The 14,882-nt window shown below is 51.8% G+C and overlaps 6 protein-coding genes across 6 annotated transcripts; 1 reads left to right on the top strand and 5 right to left on the bottom strand.

The window, feature by feature from the left end:
* Positions 1-145: 145 nt before the first annotated feature.
* On the bottom strand, positions 146-1,341 carry QC762_704870 (uncharacterized protein; the record flags this gene model as incomplete). Its single annotated transcript, XM_062893341.1, has 2 exons — positions 471-1,341; positions 146-207 (listed from the first exon to the last, which is right to left on the bottom strand). Exons 1-2 carry the CDS (start codon positions 994-996, stop codon positions 146-148), a joined length of 588 nt encoding a protein of 195 aa, XP_062738785.1. The 5' UTR covers positions 997-1,341.
* A 929-nt stretch (positions 1,342-2,270) lies between these two features.
* QC762_704880 (uncharacterized protein) lies at positions 2,271-5,003 on the bottom strand. The gene is made up of 5 exons (XM_062893342.1): positions 4,244-5,003; positions 3,656-4,198; positions 3,504-3,591; positions 2,964-3,442; positions 2,271-2,892 (listed from the first exon to the last, which is right to left on the bottom strand). The coding sequence occupies exons 1-5, from the start codon at positions 4,505-4,507 to the stop codon at positions 2,395-2,397; spliced, it is 1,872 nt and encodes a 623-aa protein (XP_062738784.1). The 5' UTR covers positions 4,508-5,003; the 3' UTR covers positions 2,271-2,394.
* A 706-nt stretch (positions 5,004-5,709) lies between these two features.
* QC762_704885 (uncharacterized protein) lies at positions 5,710-6,308 on the bottom strand. Its single transcript, XM_062893343.1, has 2 exons — positions 6,163-6,308; positions 5,710-6,091 (listed from the first exon to the last, which is right to left on the bottom strand). The coding sequence occupies exons 1-2, from the start codon at positions 6,290-6,292 to the stop codon at positions 5,766-5,768; spliced, it is 456 nt and encodes a 151-aa protein (XP_062738783.1). The 5' UTR covers positions 6,293-6,308; the 3' UTR covers positions 5,710-5,765.
* Positions 6,309-6,714: 406 nt separating this feature from the next.
* QC762_704890 (uncharacterized protein) lies at positions 6,715-8,508 on the bottom strand. Its single transcript, XM_062893344.1, is given in 6 exon segments — positions 6,715-6,954; positions 7,016-7,328; positions 7,349-7,495; positions 7,553-7,939; positions 7,995-8,293; positions 8,299-8,508. Coding segments are annotated over 6 exon segments (1,509 nt in total). The 5' UTR covers positions 8,491-8,508; the 3' UTR covers positions 6,715-6,783.
* Positions 8,509-10,369: 1,861 nt separating this feature from the next.
* QC762_704900 (uncharacterized protein) lies at positions 10,370-13,036 on the bottom strand. The gene is made up of 2 exons (XM_062893345.1): positions 11,609-13,036; positions 10,370-11,539 (listed from the first exon to the last, which is right to left on the bottom strand). Exons 1-2 carry the CDS (start codon positions 12,134-12,136, stop codon positions 10,583-10,585), a joined length of 1,485 nt encoding a protein of 494 aa, XP_062738781.1. The 5' UTR covers positions 12,137-13,036; the 3' UTR covers positions 10,370-10,582.
* rio1 (Serine/threonine-protein kinase rio1) lies at positions 12,991-14,685 on the top strand (the record flags this gene model as incomplete). Its single annotated transcript, XM_062893346.1, has 1 exon — positions 12,991-14,685. The coding sequence occupies one exon, from the start codon at positions 12,991-12,993 to the stop codon at positions 14,683-14,685; it is 1,695 nt and encodes a 564-aa protein (XP_062738780.1).
* Between the last annotated feature and the right edge of the window lie 197 nt (positions 14,686-14,882).

The raw sequence follows: 14,882 nt of genomic DNA, 5'->3' as shown, positions 1-14,882 counted from the left end.
GACGGGAGTGTTGGGATTTCAGTAGGTTCCGGTTGTAAACACAAGTGCGACTATTGCCAACTTAGTTGCATTTGAATGCAGGTTGGTTCCTCGCGCCCAAGCCTTGATCACTGAGCAGCAGGATTTCCTGACCACTCCAAATCCGTTATGTCCGGAGGTCTAATGTGTGTGACAGCATCTTGGCGACGTAACGTAAGCTGATTTTCTCTGTAGGAACAGTAAAGATCATCAGCTCTAGTGCATGTAAAGGATTTTTGTCCATGTCTTTCCCTTGATATTGCGAACAAATGCTATTGGATTTCGTAACGCCGAGATACCTGTAAATCAAGAAAGGAAACTACCAGATACAAGACCCGCTCAATAAACCCAACAAATGCCTAGCCCGCCCTGCCTTCGAGGGTATATATGTACAATGCCCACCAACAATCTTCCATGCCAACCTCTTTAAAGAGCTTCATTCAGCCACTCACTCTCATACTGCACACCACTTCTCTTGAAGAGCTGTGTAATTGGGCACCTTCTCTCCACCTCCCTGACAAAATGACGAAACCTCGCATCAGCCTCCAAGTTGTCTCCCTTTACAGACTCTAGAATGTTGGTCTGGACTCTGATGAAGAGTTTCACACTCTCCCAGTTGGGGTTACCCTCACACTTGCCCTTGATAAGTACGTCCGTGGGAAGCACGGCGTCGAGTCTGACGTTCCACTGGCCAAGCTTAATGCCGTGGTCCTCAGCTACCTTGGCACCCGTTACTTGGTTGCAGGAGGTAAGAGAGGCAAGGCTGTAGGCCACTGGTGATGGGGCCGAGTCAGCGCCACCGAGAACAGGGTATGTATCGGTTTGAATGCTGTATGGCTTGTCTTTGATGGTGATGGTCTGCTGGGTGCCTGTCCCACGCCCGCAGATGCGGAGAGGGATGGAGGATGATTTGGTGGCGGAGGTAGACAATGTGCGTACTGCACGGGTAGCGGTTCTTGAAAGGCTCGTGCGAAACATGTTGATCGTTGGTAGTGTTTTTAGATGTTGACGGTGTCGATAAGTACCGTAAGGTGTAGTGTTTGTAAGATGGTGTCGACGGCCTGGAGTAGGTAGGTACTGAGGCTTTGTGGATGGCCGGCAGCAAGTTTTGGGGTATCAAAAGCGAGTTGGGGTAGCAAAGCTGAGATGCATCTGACGGTCCAAAGTGAGGTTAAATTGTTTACTTTATGTCTCCACGATGTCTGGGTTCAGGGCACTCCACCTAGTGCCATGTCTCCGGGAAATGGCGCACTGCAGTTGCAATCCCCACCGGGATAAAATGCCAAAAGGCATCAAACCATCTCCCGGGATGTCCCAATTCACCCACAATGCAGCTGTGATGGTTGCATGGAGAATGTATTTTTCCTTTTGCCGTGTGTTATTGGCCGTTGTGTCGGGCCATCCTTGCATCCGCTGTCCCTCATGACCCTGGTGGCCACTAAGCTGTCGGTAATGGACCCCTGTACGCAACAGCCAGTAGCCGGTCCACGGCCCGCTCCGTCTCCGTTGATCCGTGATCGACTCATCTTCAGTGCTCAACGCATGGAAAGTATATCTGCCAGCAGAACATGGTTGATTCTTGTCCATGTCTATCAGCTACTCAACTTGTTCATTCTGTCAAGTCTTCTATTTGAAGTCATGTCAGCAAAAGGTTCTTTGATCCGGCCTTGCTCAGAACAAATAAGGTGCCCACCTTCCAGGTTGATCTCGTTGCACTTCAAAAGATCGTGCAGGTGGGAGGAGCACTGATGCACTTGAGCTTGTCGTGCTTGATGCTTTGGTCGTGTCGCTGTTGGTCTTTATGCAAAGGAAGAGTGTGTCCCGCTCAACACAGTCTCAACCGCTTCATGCTCGTCGTCATCATCATATCCCGGAAAAGTCTCGGCGGTTCGAGGTCCAACCTCATCGCCTTTGACGACTCTGGTCCGTGGGTGGTCGATGATTGTCAAGCCCATCGCGATGCTTCGCACCCAGTTTGACGGGACGAAGAATTCTGAGCTAAACATGGCTTCGATCGCAGGGAGCACGCTTTATCATAGTCCAGATCTTGTCAAGCGGCAGGAAATGTAAGAGGGTCGCCTCGCAGTTGTCTGCGGTTCGATTTCCGGTTTTTGTTCTCCTTGTTACCGCTATGACCAAAGCGAGAACACCTGAGATTGCCGCTGCCATTGCCGGGTAAGTATTGATGCTTCTTTGCCACCGATTAAAAGAATGGGTATGGCTCCTAACAAACAACAGGTAACTGTTTTTCTCGGGGCCCCATGATATGTTGACATGAAAATTTGAGAGAGATGGCCCAACAAACTTTATACCTTCAAAGTCAAATGTCTACCTAGCTAGCTACAATTCAAAAAAGAAAAACAAAATCTCGCCATGTCAACAACCTACCGGTAACCTAAACTCCTCGAGATGCAACACGGGCATGTATAACAGGGCAACCCAATACCGCTGAAGCCATCTGCCAACTTGGCGGAACCGTGCCCGAAGTGATATCGATACCCAAAATTCCTGGTCTACAACTGGAGGCCCATCTTTCTCAACCTTGCCCCATACCTGCCGAGCAATAGCGGTACGGGAATCATGAGAATACAGATGAACCCAAGTAATGAATTGCCCCAACCCAATCCAAGATTCTCGTACATGGATGGCCCGGCAAGTGGAAGCAACATCCCGGCCAAGCTGCGGGCGACCGTGTTGGCTGCTATAGCTGATGCAGCGTATATTGGATAACAGTCGATGAGGTATGTCGTCAGAGGGATGAAGATTCCAATGATTCCAAACGAAAAAGGGAACAGGGCAATAACTGGCACGATCCAGTGCGTGTGATAGTGTGTCGTCCAGCCGTACCAGAAGAAGGTGATGGGCAGCAACGTGCTGGCCCATATACTCAGCGAAAGACGCATCTCTGGTTCGAACACCCCGTTGTTCTGCTTGGTACGCCGAACAACACCCTTGTCTGAGGTGGCCGTGACCACCGCCCACCCGCACATGTTTCCAATGCCCAGACAAATGTAGATGAGGCCCGTTATGCCGATGCTCCAGCCATAAGTCTCCTGGAACACGAGGGGAATAGTGGTGAAGAGCAAATACAGCGTACCATAGGTGAAGGCGATGTAAATGGAGACGAAAAAGACGAGCGGTGACAGGAAGAGCATCTTGGTCGGCCGCACAAGACCATTGAGAAGAATACGCTTCTGGCTCATCTGCTCTCCGGTCTCAAAACAGCTCCTCAGATCTTTCCGGCCCGACTCCGAGGCGAGCCGCTTCACCTTCCGCTCAATCAAAACGCGAGGGTTCGTTTCCTGGTTGAAGAGCTCTGTAAGCCCGCATACAACGACGGATATGATCAGCACGATCCAGAAATCCCAGCGCCACCCGATAGTTTGAGATACGAAGCCACCAATGACGGGGCCAACAGTTGGGCCTGGAGACAAAGTTAGCCAAACCCTGTTGCTATCCACGTTACCCCAAATGCGTGCACCAACCGATCAAAGGCCCCAAGGTTACAATGCCTATTGCGAATCCTCTTTCATCTGTCCTGAACATGTCGGCAATGATGCCTGCCCCGAGTGTCTGGGAAGAGTCAGTCATCAGCAACGAGCGCACGACCATCGTCTTTTCCCAAGTCGAGACTTACCAAGCATCCAGCACCACCCACGCCAGCGAGGAATCGAAACACTATTAATGACTCAATCGTCGGCGCCAAGGCGCAACCAATCTGCCAGGCGCAAAAGAACCAGTTTGCGGCACTCAAAACAACCCGCCGCCCATATATTTCACTCAACGGCGCCAGGAACAATGGGCCGACGGTATAGCCAAGCAGATACACGCTAACTGTCATGGCGCCCACAATCTCGTTGTCATTTTCAAAATCTCGGTTCAAATAGGTGATACCCGGGGCCAAAATTGACGATGCGAAGGGTGTCAACAGGGTGATGGCTGAGAGCAGGCAGAGGATAAGGTATTTCTTGCGGTTAGGAAAGTTGAGCGGCATCAATGGGTCATCCTGACCTTCCCAGCCAACAATGCCTTGATCAAGATTGGTGACGGGTACGGGGGCGAAGGGGATTCGTTCACGCTCCTTGGCCTTGCGGCGGCTGACGACGCTCAAAACTCGGGAAACCTTGCTTTTGACGCTGCCACGAGTTTCGATGCGCCTGATGTCTTCTATGCCATGAGCCTGGGAAGGTTAACACCATAATACAAGGCGGTGAGGTGGACTTACTCTACCAAGTTCGACATCAAGCTCATGGCCAGGATCCGCTGCTTCTGCCTCTTCATGGTCGATATCGGGATGGATGGCGCGGCTTTGCCCATCATCTCCAGAGTCGAATGATTTTTGAGGAGGTAATCCAACTGGAGAAGAAGTTGCTTCCCTCTTGTGAGCCACCGAGGAAGCACTAGAGCCCGAGGATGGCGGTTCGGCGGCGAGCGTGGCTGGCGCTGATGTCGATTGCTCTCGGCTTTGGCGGGCGGCCTTTTCATCCATTTTGTCTAAATGGGGGTGAGGGAAGATGGAACATGCAAAGTCTCATGCTGGACTCCTGCGGCTCAGTTGAAGGTGGGAGCCAAGAAATAGAAGGATGAAGAGCGTGGGCATGTGGTCGGTTTAGATTAAGCTTGACTGACAGGGGGGCGTTGAAGTCGATTTGCGCCTTTCCATGCAGGAATTAGTTGCACAATCACTGGCCCACCAACAAAAGCACTTGAACATCCATGTCGAGCAACAGCAGCTTGGAGCTTGCCGTCATTGCCGACGCGGAGATAACCCGGCGCAAAAGGGACCTGACGGGATTGATGAAGTGCATGAGGTGAGGGGTCGTACTTCTTGTTGGTGCTAGGTAGCATCGCAGGAGCCCACGGGGACAATTTCGTAGTATTTGGTGGTATACCTACACAGTATATCGTGATATACTGATATCAAAACAGTCAGTTGGAGACGGTTGTTGTCGAACTCCGCCGAGCCCGTCAGTTTGGAGTTTTTGCGGGGAAGGGGGGTGACTGTGGGGCCGCGGCCAACTCTATTTTGATCTCGAAACGAAGCTGCATTACAAAGCATAGCATCGGCGATTAGGCCTGGCAGAATGCAGCATCATCATTATTATCATCATGATGTACCAGTCATCATCTGATCCGAACTTACCAACTTCTTCCAGCCGCTCGTCTACTAGGTAGGTACTCGTCTCAGCCGAGAGCTCCCAAGGCTGATGGCCAAATAACAGATGGAGAAATCGTCATCGACGAGCCTCGGCTCCTCCTCCACTTCACATTGAATGATGCGGGGTAATTAGTGCATCTCGTAGCTCCCCTGAAGACGTTAAACTCCACCGGTTCGACCATTTGGTCATTCCTCATCGATCTTTTTGGTGTCAGCTATTTTCAACAATGCCTGTTCCTCGCGGCCTGCATAGATCGGCACTGCACGCAAATGCCACCTCCGCCGTGCGTCAAGCTGCTCCGAACAGTAACGTAAAGTTACCTTACCTACACAAAAACTGTTGTCACCCGCAGCTGTCCTTTGCTTATTATCGTGTCATAGGGAAGTAATCTATCTGTTCCCCCTGGAAGTGCTTCACTGCTTGTTGACAACTCAGCCAAGGATGCTGTCATACAGCATGGCCCCCCGCCTCTGTCATCTGTTTTCGTAGCCGGAGCATTGGAGACTGGAAGCTACAGTTCAAAACACACAGTATACTCTTCTATTTCGCCTCCTCAAGTAAGAACCTTGTCTGAGCCCGACACATGGTTTAGTTATTCAGATCCACCAAAGCCACAACCTCGATCTCAATATTCATTCCCGGGAGCGCAAGTTGTGGTGTTCCGACAGCAGTGAGAAGAGGCCGATGGTCTGGTCCACAGAACTTCTTGAGTGCGGCCGCGGTAGCTGCAAGGCCTTCCTCTGTCAAGCTGGCCGGCGTGTTGAAAGAGCGAGCCGAGTACACCTGGCGCCAGGTGATCTTCTTGCTGGGGTCGGGAGATGCCGCCTGGAGAGCCAACTCGACGTTGGAGAATGCCTGCTCGATTTCTTTGGTGAGAGAGGAAGGGATGGCTCCGCTGGCTGGGTCCCAACCACCTGAATCCGGGGACGGCTCTCGTGTCAGATCATGTCTATATCAAAGTGAGAGGCCTCAGTCATGGACGTACCTTGGCCGGATATCTCGATTCGATTTCCAATGCGGACCGCTTGGCTGTAGTGGAACCCGTTGGACAATGCTTCTCCCTGGCCGGGGTAAGTGAAGAAGACTGGCTTGGAAGATGGGTCTGAGTTTTTCATGTTGGAAAGATGTGCCTTGTGGCCTTGCTGACAGGCTAGGTAAGGAAGTTCACTGAAGAGCGGAAGTGGAACGCTATAGTCCGCTGACACCTGGAAAATTACACCTTTATAAAATCGAGAAAGAGGATCAAGAAGCTTCCCTTAGTGAAATCCTGTTTTGTCATCAACAACATTAATCAGCATATTGGCAGGGCGGTCCGAGTTGGCTTCTTGGCTGCAACCAACAGGTTGTAATGTTGGTGCATGACGTTGGCTCGCGAAGTGCTTGAAAAGAATCACGAAGCTCTTGGATGGCAGAAGTGGAGACTCCACTCTCACGCCCATTTCAAACTGCTGACAGGAATGTGGGAAGGTAGGGCGACTAAATGTCAAGTTTCGAAATTCAACAAGTTTTTGGACTATTCATTCCTAAGACCATGTTCCGTCCGTCCGGGCTTCATATATGAGACCATGGTGCTCAAAGCGCCAAGGAACTGAGAAAAAGTGTCATTCTAGTTGGTATCGACGATATGGTTCATAAGTGTGCCCTTGTTGCTGGTGTTGTTCACGTTGCCATTCCCATTGATGTGTGTGCCCATAATAAACTGGATGTTGTTGCCAGCCATGCCCATACGCAGACTGAGACGGATAAAGAGGTCGTTGCTCTTGCCATCCTCCTGCTCCTTCATTCTCAGGTTTTCCGTAATCCGAGTACCTACCGCCGCCACTAGCAGCAGCAGTGACAGCACTGGGGCCGTATTGTAATGATACCATCCCTGCGTACTTGGCGCCTGGACTTCCTGCTGGTGAAGCAGTTGAGGCAGGTGGCGGACTGCCCGGTGGAGCATGATACCCAGACTGGTATGCCATCCCTCCTCCACCTGGTGCCACAGTTGGACTAATAAAACTTTGAGCCTCCCTCTTCTTCTTTTTATGACTCACCAGTGCAAACGCAACCAAGGCTCTAAATAGGACCAGCATCCCAACTCCAACCGCAATCCCTACTACGGCGCCTGGCGACAAGCCATTGGAGCCTCCTGCCTGTGACACCCCAATGCTATATCCCATCGCCCAGACCGCATTAAGATTGCCGGCGTCGGCAAATCAGAGTTGGCGGGATTCTTCGCGTCACCTGCCGTTATCACAGGCGGGGAGGCCTTTTCAATTAAGGAGCTGAAAAAAGGGGTTACACTGGCCAAGGTAGATGTGTACTTGAAGTAACAGCTGGGTCTCGCTGTTAATATAACCGTTGAAGACAGACTAAAAGGTTTGCCAACTCACTTTGAGCAACATAATCCTCCAGGAACGCGGTAATAGTCCATAGGACATTTCACCAACTTCGCAGTGTCTCCTGACTGAGGCTGGGGAAACTGCCCGGGAACGGCCGCCATACGGTTCGCTTGTTGTTTGCTGCCATCAGCAACGGCGACTGTGCGAACACTGAATGGACAACACTCCGGTCTCGAGTTGTCGCAGCCGATGAAAGGAACATAAAACACCTTGTCATCACGTTGTATCATGGAGAACGAAGTCGCGGTGCAGTCGCCTTCCAGCAAGGGTGCCCCTTCGCCTGGGATGATGCTCGGGGCTACAGGGAGTGGGGGAGCAGTAATGGGTCCACGGGGAATTATGGTTGAGACGGGGCTTAGTTCGAGTTGAACTGTTGAACTGCTTCCTGTCAGCGATTCAGGTTGAACATTCCGGGAACAAATAAGGAGCATACAGCTGAGGTAGCTGTGCCATCACACTGCTGGGAGGTGTTGGGCATGCAGTCTGGAACCAGGATTGTTCGTAGGCCTCCTGGTTAGGCTCACCGCCTACCGCTCCGCAACAACTGGACGTAGCAAGGGCAACGGAGACGCACTCAAGATACTGTATGCCGTTATTGCAGTTACAGTGATCTGTGGAGGAGCTGGCAAAACCAAGCCCCGTAATCACCTGCTGAGCTGCAGGTAGAGAAGCCATTGAAGCTCTGTTCCTAGGCATTAGAACAGTGGCGTGAAGGTTGACTGGGACAGTTGGCTAACAGTGCAAGAATGGTTGTCGTCTGTGGTAATTGCTATTGTCATGGCGGTGGTCGCCGCCCCGGAAGTGGTGGTCATGGTCTTATTGTCATATTGCCATCGAAGCATGGCTCTCAGGGGGGCAATGTCGGTTCGATCTGTTGTTGGAGCTGGCAAGGGCGTCAGTGTCGCCAGGAAACATGATGCTGCCGCCATGATGGATGTCAGGGGTAGTCAACAAGAAGGGGATGAGATTAGCGGTAGAAGAATTACGCGCCAAAGAGCAGTAAAAAGGGCCTTTATGTCCAGTCTGCCCAACTGGCTGCCCGACGTGAACAAGGTCCATACGCCATCCGTTTTCAATAAGTAGGCATGGACGGGATAAAGTGAGGGCGCCCAGATGCACCGTGTCGAGACAAACCTCGAAGTCATGGTTGACGAGCCGTTAGTGGTCTGCGGCTGAAAGAGAGCTCAGCATCTCTTACCCATGCTCTTGTTTCCACAGCTTTGTCAGGACGGGGGCTTTGGGCGCCAGTGGGTTCCGACTAGGGATGTTATAAAATGGAACTTTATTGAAATTACTATTTTTACCACGTTATCCCTAGCCCTATTATAGATAGGGCTTGTGTTACAACCTGCACCGGGAGTGGATACAGACTGCAAGGCAGTACGCCGGAGGTGAATATGACAGGATGATCGAAGGTTGTGACAAGCGTCTCAGACATAGTGAAATGGTGAGAAACACACAAATACAACCAAGACACCACAAATATACCCTCAACAGGTCCCTGAATGAATACACCTGCGTGACAGTGGCTCGCTCGCAGGCCGCACTTCACGCAGGACAAAGAAAAGACACTATGGGCTCGCAGGCCGCATAATAAGCACCGGAATGGCCTGATCAGAGGGCCAGAATTGCCTGCACGCGTGCAAGGCTCAAAGTTCGAAAGAAAACAAAAGTCGATGTCCTGTCTAAAATAGAATGTCCGAAGCAGACCGCTTATATACATGACCCCTGAACCCCCGAATCCTCCGAGAGCCCCACTTCCTTACTCAAACCCTCAGGCCTGTGAGCCGCACCCCAAACCAGTAGTTAACTGAGATGTTGTAGTCTCATGTATAAGATACTGTAAATGATCAATCTTATTGACTGACTTGACTTATTGTTTCTTAAGGAAAGAAAGAAGCAGGAATACCATTGCAATTGGAAGAGGGCTCTTTATGAGCACCTGAACTTCCTTATCATCCTTATCACTCCCTATCGCTCGGTGGCCCCAGTGGCTTGGATCTATGATCTCGTTGCCGATAAGGTGCTCGTATCGCTCATTGTTCGGAGGTCCGGTCAAGAGTCTGTCCGGAGATCCGGTGAGGAGTCCTGGGAGCCGTTGAGAGCGCTTGTGGGCGAGCCGTTGAGAGCATTGTGGGCGCAGACTTCCATAAACAAGTGCTGTAAAATTCCATGAATAAATGCTGCATTTTAACATAGTATACGCCAAAGGTTTAATTTTCGTAGTATTTAGGTATGCTTTTAAGCTGAATTTGCCGGGGTAAAGAAGGTGCTAGGGCGAAAAAGTAGGAAAAAGCCAGGGTTAAGGTACTTTTTTTAAAAAAAAGAATTCTTCTTTTTACTTACTATACCGTCCTGGAAGTTTTGGAAATTTTGATCAGAAATTACCTACATCTTTAAGTTCCGACAGCAACCTTTTGGTGGAACCAGCCGCCAAGACCTTCGGCATGCATGTTTCGACCCGAGCGTTTGGGTTGGCATTGGCCCCACTTGAGTTTGGATGCTGTCTATATACTCTCTGTGCCCCACAATTCAACGTCACCCACCCACTTACGCACATCACGAAAGGCATGATGAGGGTGTTAATAGTGTATGGCAAAGGATTTGGCGGAGTATAGCAAGTTCATAGGCCTCTCTGGCAAGTATTAGCAGCGGTTCCATGCGAAGCGTCTGCAACCTACAATATGAGACTCTGAATACACTGTGGTCCCGTCTCTTATCAGTCGCATCAATATTTGCTAGAGATCCACTCCTGAGTATAAGCCAAGATGACTTTGTCCATCCTCAAGACGTTCAATTGTCCGACGCGTGTAAACTTGTGTAGCCACAAAGGAAGTCAGATTAAAGACAGCATGTTGCGTAGGTATAATCACAGATCTCCTATCACTGGCCCTGTTGATAACAAAAAAAGATACAAGTCTGGGTATCCCGAAACCAAGACCCAACCAACGCCTAGCTACTTGAGATACCACTCCTCCCCGCTTAAAAAACAATATCTGGAATAAAACCAAAAGCATAATCTTAGCTATTCCTCATAACATTCGGTTGTGCCTTGGCAGGTCGAGGCGTGCTTGGCTCCTCTTCCACCGGCACCACCTCCCATCGTTTGGGCGGGTCGTTCATTCCTGGCCATAGATCCGTAGGCAGGAACTCTCCATCTTCCTGCCGGAAGAGCTCTCGCTTCGCCTGGTCTGCTCTTAGCAAATCATCCACAATCTCCTTCGCCTTGCGCCAGGTATTGGCAATCTTGTCCTCTACAACCCTTCGTCTGTCTGCCTCCTCCCTCAGTCGGTCATAGGAAGTCAAGTACCCCTCATAAAACTCCTTCAGGCGCTCCATCTCATCCATCTTTTCAAAGATTGTTTCCTTTTCTCCCTCCCAACGTTGTACAAATTCGTCTTCGGCACCAACATAACTCGGCAGTTTGGCTCCGATGTCCTCCAGCAGTGCGAACGCATTGACAGTAGACACATGTTCGGCGCGAATCGTGTCGGCTTGGTCTTTCAGTGCTCCAAAGACGTCCTCCATGCGCTGCAGCACATTCTGAATGTCCGAAACAACTTCCTCCACCTGAGGCGAATCTTCCAAGACGACTTGTATTATCTCGGCCCTCTCGTGGGGATCCATTGGCTCGAGCTCGGCCATGCGAGATTCCTGCTCTGTAATTACGCCGGAGATGGAGACGGGATCTCCGCTGTCCTCGGTTGTTTCTGCGGCTCTGCGACGGGCAAGAGCGGCGCCCCCTTCAGTTGACCGGACGGCAGTAACGCACATGTCGAAATGCTGAGTTAGGGAGCTGAGATGCTGTGCCATGGAATGCGAGAGGTCGGAGAGCTGGCCCAAGAGCTGGGGCATCTGGTTGTGGGAGCTCGAGGAAGACGGGGAGGGGTTCGAGGACGCGCACGGGAGACGTTTGTTGAGAAAACGTAAATCGTCTTCGAACCGGAGGAGGTCGCCGTCGAAGGAGGTTTGCGCGGCCTACACAAGGACAACCATTAGTGACCGGGACAGTGAGAAAGGATATCAGAGCAACAGATGGCATCATACTTTGAGCTCGGCTATGCTAGATTTTAAGGATTCTCGGAGTATGTCAACCTGGCCCTCATCGACAAAGTCTATCAACGACCTGGTCTCTTCACCTGGAGGGCGGAATGCAGGCTCCACAACCGTATCACGAAGCATCTGGATGGTCTTCTCGAGCCGGCCATTGACGCCGTCCAGCGCGCGGATAAGCCGGTCGAAATCCTTGCGCCCGCTGTTGTAGACGGAAACCAACTTTCGGCGCACCTGTCGCAGGATGAAGATCTGGTCGTTGATGCCACTGCGCAAGAAGGCCGTCTGCGCGCTCAGGACAACCGACTCCTCGTGCATCTGGCGGGCATGGGTGGAAAGGCCGTTGGCGCGAAGCACAAGCGCCATGGAAGAGAGCGACTGCTTCGCGGCAAGCAAATGCTTGACCAGCACCTCGACAGGAACATTATCGGCATCGAAGCTTGACGGTGGCGGCTTTTGGCCTTGGGTTGATATCGGCCGCAAAGGTGCGCCTGTTGACGAGGCTGAGCCGGGAGATGCCATTGGATTGGGGCAACCTGGAAGTCGGATGCGTCAAGTGCTAGGCTGGGAAGGGTGTTGTGGTGACGGAAACAGGAGAGCAGATGCGGCCCGCGGGTCTCGGCATCTTTGTTGATGATGGTGGAGAAAGAAGGGGACTGCCCACGAGACTTCTGCCCTGTCTTGATGAACAGCTGAATGTCTGGAGCTTTGACTCTGGAGCCTTGTCGGTGTTGCAGCCGTCCGTGGGTGTTGTCAATAGCTTATCGCCAGCGATAGCAGGGGACGCACGAGCCAAGTATGTCTGCCACCTACACCGTCCATCTGTGTCGAATTCCACTTGCGCGTGCTTCATCTCTATGTACTGTACCTACCGGCCATGGCGCTACCTTCGACAGTAGCCCGAGATAGACGTGTTACTGTCCCTTGATGGACAGGTTCCTGTCGTCCTAGGTGAGATGATGAAGGTCTGGTGGTGAATGCTAATGTTTTGCCAGGGGTAATCGACGGTTCATGATGATGGACGCCAGAAATGATGGGGTCATCTCTGGCGACTGAACGCTGGCGGATTCTCTTAAAATTTGGCTTTGGATTTATTTTGACTTTATGTCACTTTTGAAGTGTGGCCAGGTTTGACCTTGATTCATCCTGCTGCAGTCCTTATAAACGAGCGTGTTCTCAATTGACCATCGTCCTTGCTGTGCTGCATCGCAGCACCCAGCCCTGACAGGCAACCACCCCCGCGGTCCGCCGATAAGATAAGAGCGTCCGCCCCACCAAAAACTTCCAACCGCCACCAATCCAGCCTTTCATCGCCGTGCTCCCCGACTACCCTACCTCTGCGACAGTTCGTATATCTCAAAGTCCTGCCGTCCATGATGTCTTCCTCGGAACCAGTAGCACCCGGAAGTGCGGCGCCGCACCAGCCGCCCTATACCTACCAGCCAAACCAAGGCTATGCTCCGACTGAGCCCATCCCCACTGAGCTCGCCAATGCTGCCCCGCGTGGTGTCGACGAGTACCTGTGGGAAGACAGCGATGATGATGTGGCCTACAGCGACGAACTCGACGATGATTACCTGGAGGGTGGCGAAGGTAACTCGGGCGACATCACCAAACAGGTCAACCGCCAGCGTCAGCTTCAAGGCGCCAACAATGGAGCACCCACAGCTCTCCCCCGCTCCAACGCCCAGAAGCCAAAGGCCAACAACTCGAACCACCTTGACGACCTCGATTCCGAACTGGCAAAGCACGCAAGGAAGCTCAAGACCGATCTTATAATCGATGACGACGACTTCTGGCACGGAGATGACCGCACGGGCGAGGTCAAGGACAAGGACAAGGACAAGGCCGACCGCGCCACCAACGAGTTGGTGATGGACCAGCGCACACGCATGATTCTGCTCAAGATGATCAGCCGCGGTATTGTCAGCGAGGTGCACGGTGCCATCAGCACAGGCAAGGAAGCCAACGTTTACGGTGCCGTGTTGGATCCCCTGGATGGAACCCGCCCCTTGCACCGCGCCATCAAAATTTACAAGACGGCCATTCTCGTCTTCAAGGACAGAGAAAGGTACATTACAGGCGAGCATAGGTTCAAGAGAGGTGCCAATAAGAAGAACAACCGGGAGATGGTCAAACAATGGGCCGAGAAGGAGTTCCGCAACTTGAAGCGTCTGCATGCTGCCAGCATTCCATGCCCAGAACCTCTGGAGCTCAAGTCTCACGTCTTGGTGATGGAGTTCCTGGGAAATAAACGGGGTTATGCCTACCCAAGACTGCGGGATGCCACTCTTTCCGATGAGGGCACCGAAAACCCGTGGAGGCCTGTGTACATCCAGCTCTTGGGCATCATGCGCCGTCTTTTCAGGGTCTGCAACCTGGTACATGCCGATCTTAGCGAGTACAACATCCTCTATGACAAGAACAAGCTGTACATTATCGACGTCTCGCAGTCAGTCGAGCACGAGCACCCGCGTGCCCTTGAGTTCTTGCGCATGGACATCAAGAATGTGGGCGATTTTTTCCGCCGCAAAGGTGTCGACACCCTCCAGGACCGCGCCATATTTGACTTCATCACGGCGATCGATGGTCCTGTCGAGGAGCCAGAGCTTTCCGAGGCCATCGAGCGACTCTACGAGACCCGCCCTTCCATCCAGGATGCCGCGACCGAGGAAGTTGATGTCGAAGTCTTCCGCAACCAGTTCATCCCCCGAACCCTGGACGAGGTCTACGATATGGAACGGGATGCCAAAATGCCCGTTGAGCAGCTAGTCTACAACAGCATGCTTGCCAATACAGTTTCCGTGAAACCGGAGACCGCAGAAGAGGGCTCAGAAGAGGACTCAGAAGATGGCACTACGGCGGACGGTGATGACAGGTCAGAGAGCAGCGAGATCGATCAAAGCATATTTGACAAGGGCCCGCCAAGAGGAAAAAAGCATGAGGACAAAGACGAGAAGAGGCAGCACAAGCAAACGGTCAAGGAGGAGAAGAGAGCCAAGAGGGCCGAGAAGATACCCAAGGCGAAGAAGAAGAGGATCATTGCTACCACCACTAAGAAGAGGAAGTAGTCTGTCTTTTTTTTTCTCCGTTGGGGCAGAAAAGCAAGCCTGTTGGTTGATCCAGGAGTTATGCAATTTTACTTACCTTGTGAAAGCTGGCACAGTCTCTCTCCATTTACGCTTCATGTATAAAACACTGATAGCAACATCTTGCGAACCGGATGATGAGCAAACACTTACTGCCCGAATGTACTGAAAGGATGAGT

Source organism: Podospora pseudocomata, chromosome 7, assembly GCF_035222375.1.
Source record: "Podospora pseudocomata strain CBS 415.72m chromosome 7, whole genome shotgun sequence".
Taxonomy (NCBI): Eukaryota; Fungi; Ascomycota; class Sordariomycetes; order Sordariales; family Podosporaceae; genus Podospora; species Podospora pseudocomata.
The sequence above is the reverse complement of the archived record's forward strand: the minus strand, read 5'-3'. Positions and strand labels throughout refer to the sequence as shown.